Consider the following 6,778-nt stretch of genomic DNA (forward strand, 5'->3'; position numbering starts at 1 on the left):
TCAATTAAGGTGTAAAAGACATGGGGAATCATAAAACCGACCTTGAATTGAAGTTTTCACGGCTGAAACATGGCGGGGCAGAAGAAAAACGAGTAGGGGGGGTGGGAGGTCTTGAGGTCCGATCGGCAGCTAGAAGGGTTAGGGTTAGGGTTTATTTGTTTTATGATATAATAAAAATAGTTACATCCAAGTCCCTCCAAATTGAAGTGTAAGGCAAAATGGAAGGAAAAGTTAAGTTCTTTAACGTACCGGGATAACTTAAAGGCTTCCGAGAAACGTCGGATAAATCCCGAGAATTATACATACTCTACAAGCTTTAATTCTTGGAACTGGAATTAACGGGCATTTTTTCTTTTTTTTTATAAAGACTTAAACGAAAAACGTATGTATTCCCATCCCCACACTTAAAATTTGCATTGTCCTCAATGTAGGAACGGAAACACAACTCAAAAAAATTTAAAAACAAAATAAAACCTAAAACTACAAAAATAAATAAAAACAAAACAAAGCTAAAAAAATTAAAAACAAAAAACATAAAAACAAAGTAAAAAAGAAAAGACTTAGTTGGTAGTATGGAAGACTGTCAAAGTGCCAGTCTCGTCACCATGAAACCTCCTCACCGATTCGCTTGCCAGGAATACTTATCTCTTTCTCTTATTTCTGAACGGACACGGCCTCTCCACTCGACGTACCTAAGTGAGTACACATTAAAATATCTAGAAAATAAAGCCTAATTAATTGTCCTAGAGCATATACCACCAACCCGTCCTCTCATGCTAATGGATCAAAAGGCTTCAAAATCCCAGACAACCTCAACTCTTTCACATCAATATACTCAAAACCCGGCCCTTTTTTCAGATACTCCGGTCTATATTTCTCAAAAAAACGCACATTCTTTGCCAACAATGTATCATAGGGGCCCAGACCTAGTTTTGATCTCTTTTGTGTACCTCCCCTTCTATTTCGATGAAACGATAAAGCCAAAACACTCGCCACATTAACAGGCCTTTGTTCAACCATAACCAATAAAAAGAACAAATCCAACCAATTCACCTTATTCTCACCTGACCCATGCCCAAACAAAGTAGTACTTAAAATTTTATGAATATACCTCAAAACTGGGTCACGAATGTCCGATGCTACCATACTCCCTGAAAATGGAAAAACCGCAATCTTTCCCCAAAAAGTAGCCAAATCTGTGCTGGTCAAACTAAATGGCTTCTTATTTCGAAACGCTCCTCGCAAACTCGTGTGAAACTCAACCGAATTAACTTTATTTTCTATGTAAAAGCCACTCGCCACCCCAAACTCGGCCATCGTCATCTCGTATGTCTCTCGTCCCAACGCAAACGAAACCGCGTCGGGTTGATCAAAATTACCTTCTTTATACCGAAACGTGCACAAAAACTCAAGTGTCAGCTCCGGGGTTCTCTTAAACACAACATCGCCCTAAACTTGGGGCCCAACAATTCTTCGATCCGATCTTTTTCCCAATCTCATTCAAGATATCCCAATTAATCGTTTTGAAACTCAGCATATCCGATGCCAAAAGGTCATACAACTTCTCATATTCTTTTAAATCTTCTGTGAATCGAAGTAACACACAATCTCTCATATCCCTACTCTTTCGCCTCAACGATACCGCCCTTTCCATGTAATTAATCACTTGCTTTGTTGTTATTCCAACCACATCCTCCATTTCCGGCTCATCTTGCGGAACCGGTGCCGGACCGCGTCTACGCTTAGTTGCTCCATGTGACGATCCTTCTCCTGACATCCTCAAAAACACAAATAAAACAAGCAAACAAAGGGAGAAAATTAGTACCCGGGTACATAATATAAACGACCAAAATCGTTCGAATGTAGATTGAGTATGAACGAGTGGCCATTTTTAGCAAATAAAGTTCAACGGATAATCAAAAATTCAAAATAAAGTTAAACTAATTGACCGACAAAACAACAATGACTCAATGTACACTACCCCCACCCGGCACATTAATTGTCCCAATTAAGCAAAGGTGCCACAAAAAACTAACAGTGAGTTATAAACTAACGGAAAATCCCATTTAAGACTTTTCATATATAAAAGAAATATTTCAACACTCAAATCCCAACTTCAACAATTCACAAACAAACTCAAACAAAATTTTCACTTTGCAATACCCAAACTGGCCCAACCGTAACAAACTAGTAACTTTGGAACATAACTTAAAACCGGCACAAACCGGCAAACCAAATATATATTCTAGCTGAGTTCAAGCTGGTCATCAATACCCACAAACTTACTTCAACAAACTAACAATTTCCTCAAAAACCCAAGAAACTAGTTTACACAAACTAACAAAGAAAACTAGCAAAACAAGGCTAAAAATACAAAAACAAGTACAAATAGTGACAAGAAATCATACCTTAGAGTTGAAATGCAAGAATTAAGAGGTAAAAAAAATTTGAAGTAAAGTGGTGAATGTGGGTTGAATGATGAAGGATAGATGGAAATTAATGGTGGGTTATGTTTGTTTGATGTTATATTAATGATTTTGAGGTTTGGTTTGGTGAAAAATGGTAAAAAAAATGGTGGATTTGATGGTGAAAAGGGCAGGGTTTTGTGTGTTTGGGGAAAGGATGAAGAAGGATTTGAAAAAAATGGAAAAAAAGTGTTTTAATACAATAAATAAAATTAAAAAATTAATTCTGGCATTTTTACCCGTCGCGCTGCGCGACGGGCACTGACCCCCCGGTCTCGCGGCGCTCCGGGCTATATAATAATTTTTTTTAATTTTTATTTTTTTTTAAATAAAGGTTTAGATGATTGTTTGGTTTAGCATGATTCGATTTATACGCGTAAGACTTATCTGGTGCCTCCCCTTACCTGGCGATTCCTCTTTTTATGTCGGTGATGATCCCTTGACACGACTCAAATACAGAAACGAAAACTACAAGACACGGTTAGTAACGCAAAAACAAAAAATAAAGAGAAAATAAAAAAAAATAAGAATAGAAATAGAGATAGGAATACAAACTCTACACTTGATTTTTCACTCAAGAACCACATGAGACAAATCAGTGCGACGGATCGAGAGGAGTTTCCTCCATCTCGATTGATTCCTCCGGTCCTCCAAGATAGTGCTTTAAGCGATGACCGTTCACCTTCCAAGACGTTCCATTATCCGGGTTCTCCAACTCCACCACTCCATACGGAAAAACTTCTTTCACCAAGTACGGTCCCGACCACTTTGATTTCAATTTTCCTGCAAACAACTTCAAACGAGAGTTAAATAATAGTACCTTATCGCCTTTCTTGAACTCTTTTCCGCCTTTCAACCGCCGATCATGTAAAGCTTTCGTATTTTCTTTGATGTTCAACGATCGAGAATATGCCGCATCCCGAAGCTCTTCCGACTCATGAATCTGAAAGTATCTTTTCCTCGCGGCTTCGGTATGATCGACATTCACCGTCTTCAACGCCCAATAAGCAAGATGCTCCAACTCCATTGGCAGATGACATGACTTACCATAAACAAGCATAAACGGTGTAGTACCCAAATGAGTCTTGTACGCGGTCCGGAATGCCCACAACGCATCATCTAACTTCTCTGACCAATCCTTTCGACTAGCCTCAACCGTCTTTTCCAAAATCCCCTTCACCCCTCGATTCGCATTCTCGACTTGACCATTCGTTTGAGGGTGATAAGTAGTAGAGGTACGATGAGTAACTCCATAATGAGCCAATGCTTTCTCTATGACGGTATTGCAAAAATGAGTTCCCCGATCACTAATAATAGCTCTCGGAATACCGAAACGAGTAAATAACTTCTTAAGAAACCTCACAACAACTCATGCATAATTCGTGGCCAATGCTTGGGCTTCCACCTACTTCGACACATAATCAATCGTCACCAAAATATACTTATTACCATTTGACGTGGGAAACGGTCCCATGAAGTCGATGCCCCAAACATCAAAAATTTCAAGAATTTGTATTGGGTTTTGAGGCATCTCATTCATGGACGAAACATTACCTGTTCTTTGGAACGCATCACAAAGCTTCACAAACTCTTCAGCATCTTTAACAATTGTCGTCCAATAGAACCCACTATCAAGCACCTTCTGCGCGGTAGCATGCGCACTATGATGACCTCCAGTCAACCCTTCATCAACATGCTTGAGGATATCCCATCCCTCCTCTTTTGTCACACACCTCCTCCAAATCCGATCACCACCAATCTTGAAAAAAAAGGATTATCCCACACATACCTATTCACATCCCGGAAGAACTTCCTCTTTTGTTGCGTAGTCATACCCTCCAAAATAAAACAATTAGTCATACCTTGCTTCTCAGCCGCAACAAAGTCGATCGACTCGTGAGGGAATGTTTCACCAATCTCCTCCTCAGGAAACTCTTCTCTCCTCGGGTCCTTTAAACGGGATAGATGATCGGCCGCTACGTTTTTCGCACCCTTCTTATCTTTGATCTCAATGTCAAACTCGGAAAGTAGAAGAATCCAACGTATAAGACGAGGCTTCGCGTCTTTCTTCTGAAAGAGAAAACGCAAGGCTGCATGATCGGTAAAAACGGTGGTCTTCGAAAGTACGAGATACGAGCGGAACTTGTCAAATGCGAACACAACAGCTAAAAGCTCCTTTTCGGTGGTGGTGTAGTTCTCTTGGGAATCATTCAACGTCTTGCTAGCATAATAGATGGGGTGAAAATGTTTATCTCGCCTTTGCCCCTAAACCGCTCCAACCACATAATCACTAGCATCACACATGAGCTCGAACTGCAAACTCCAATTGGGAGAACAAAGAATGGGAGCACTTACGAGCTTTTCTTTCAAAAATGTGAATGCCTTCACACATTCATCATAAAAAACAAACGGTACGTCTTTCTTGAGGAGATGGGTCATCGGGCAGGTAATTTTTGAAATGTCTTTGATAAATCACCAATAGAATCCCGCATGGCCTAAGAAACTCCTAATCTCTTTCACATTCATTGGTGGAGGAAGTCTCCTTATAGTATCAATCTTCGAACGATCCACCTCAATACCGTCTCTCGAGATCTTATGACCCAACACGATCCCTTCCGTCACCATAAAATGGCATTTCTCCCAATTTAGCATTAACTTCGTCACAATACACTTCTTCAACATCTTCTCAAGATTAGCCAAACACTGATAAAAAGAATTACCGTAAACCGAAAAATCGTCCATAAACACCTCCATGGACGTCTCTATCATATCCTGAAAGATGGCCACCATACAGTGCCGAAAGGTGTCCGTACGCAAACGTGCCATACAGACATGTAAAAGTCGTCTTCTCTTGGTCTTCCGGTGCAATGGGGATTTGAAACTAACCCAAAAAACCGTAAAGAAAACAATAAAACTGCTGATCTGCAAAACCCTGTAGCATCTGATCAATAAACGGCAACAGAAAATGGTCATTCCGAGTGGCATCATTCAACCTCTTGTAATCAATACACACACGCCAACCGGTAAACGTACGTGAAGGGATAAGCTCATTCTTTTCATTCATCACAACGGTCATACCTCCCATCTTCTGAACAACTTGGGTCGGGATCACCCATGGAGAATCGGATATCGGGTAAATCATCCCGACATCCATCAACTTTAACACCTCCTTCTACACCACTTCTTGCATACTCGGATTGAGACGTCTTTGTGGTTGCACCACCGGCTTGTACTCATCCTCCATTAGAATTCGGTGCGTGCAATAAGCTGGGCTAATACCTTGAATATTGGAAAGTCTCCATGCAATCGCCCCCTTATGTATCTTCAGCACTTCAATAAGCTTCGGCTTTTGTTCTTCCGTCAACTTGGATGACACAATAACGGGCAAGTTCGAGCCCTCATCAAGATACGCATACTTCAAGTGTGATGGGAGTACTTTCAATTCCAACGGAGCGGGTTTCACTACCCAATCCACCCCACTCCCACAACTAATCTCATTCACCTCTATCATCTCGGGCAAACCCGAAATCTTAGCCAACTCATCACAAACCGAATCATTCTTACACAACTCATCCTCAACCAAATCATCACAATCGACTAAACCATTACTTTCCACTAGATCCGTACCACAAATGTAATCAAAGCATTTATCCATACCTGCAATAAAAGAGTTATTAAAATAAACCGAATGGCATGGACCATTGAAATCATCTTGATCACTCAGGTGCTTCATCGACCTCGCGACATCATAAGTAACATTTTCATCACCAACCCGAAGCTTGATCTTCCTATCATACACATTGATCAGCGCCTTCGAAGTACATAAGAACGGATGACCAACAATAATGGGAACCTTCTCATCGGCCTCCATGTCAAGCACCAAAAAATCAACCGGGTACACAAACTTATCCACTTTTACTAGCAAATTTTCAATAATACCCTGCTGATACTTCACAGAACTATCGGCCAACGATAAAGACATGCGAGTCAGTGTAAGCTCTCCTAACTCCAACTTCTCGTACAAAGAATACGAAATCAAATTTATACTTGCACCCACCCAAATCCGCCAATGCATGGCTCATCGCATCACTACCAAACAAACACGGAATTGTAAACACACCTGGATCTGACAACTTCTCGGGTACGCGGTTCAACACTACCGCCGAACAATCTCCCATGAGGGGAATCGACGACACTTCCCCAACCTATCCTTCCTCTTCAACAGGTCCTTCAAAAACTTCGCGTACTTCGGCTTGTGTTGGAGGGCTTCAATGAACGGGAGATTAATCTTCTACTGTCGGAACATATCAAGA

The 6,778-nt window shown here is 40.8% G+C and overlaps 1 protein-coding gene across 1 annotated transcript; it reads right to left on the reverse strand.

The window, feature by feature from the left end:
* Nucleotides 1-3,060: 3,060 nt before the first annotated feature.
* Nucleotides 3,061-6,540, reverse strand: LOC143531583 (uncharacterized). The gene is made up of 7 exons (XM_077026850.1): nt 6,234-6,540; nt 5,745-6,122; nt 5,285-5,406; nt 4,986-5,168; nt 4,020-4,224; nt 3,294-3,665; nt 3,061-3,248 (listed from the first exon to the last, which is right to left on the reverse strand). Exons 1-7 carry the CDS (start codon nt 6,538-6,540, stop codon nt 3,061-3,063), a joined length of 1,755 nt encoding a protein of 584 aa, XP_076882965.1.
* Nucleotides 6,541-6,778: the final 238 nt, after the last annotated feature.

Source organism: Bidens hawaiensis, unplaced genomic scaffold (assembly GCF_021521415.1).
Source record: "Bidens hawaiensis isolate Kalapana, Puna unplaced genomic scaffold, B.hawaiensis_p1.1 tig00000697_1, whole genome shotgun sequence".
In the NCBI taxonomy this organism is placed as follows: Eukaryota; Viridiplantae; Streptophyta; class Magnoliopsida; order Asterales; family Asteraceae; genus Bidens; species Bidens hawaiensis.

Excerpts from the sequence above, each read along its gene's own strand:
- LOC143531583 (XM_077026850.1), bottom strand. The coding sequence starts at position 6,540 with ATGCATTGGCGGATTTGGGTGGGTGCAAGTATAAATTTGATTTCGTAT. Across the intron at positions 5,407-5,744 it reads GAGACTTTCCAATATTCAAG|ATGCTACAGGGTTTTGCAGA; the intron begins GTATTAGCCCAG and ends TTTATTGATCAG. Across the intron at positions 4,225-4,985 it reads GACTTCCTCCACCAATGAAT|ATTGGTGGTGATCGGATTTG; the intron begins GTGAAAGAGATT and ends TTTTTTTTCAAG.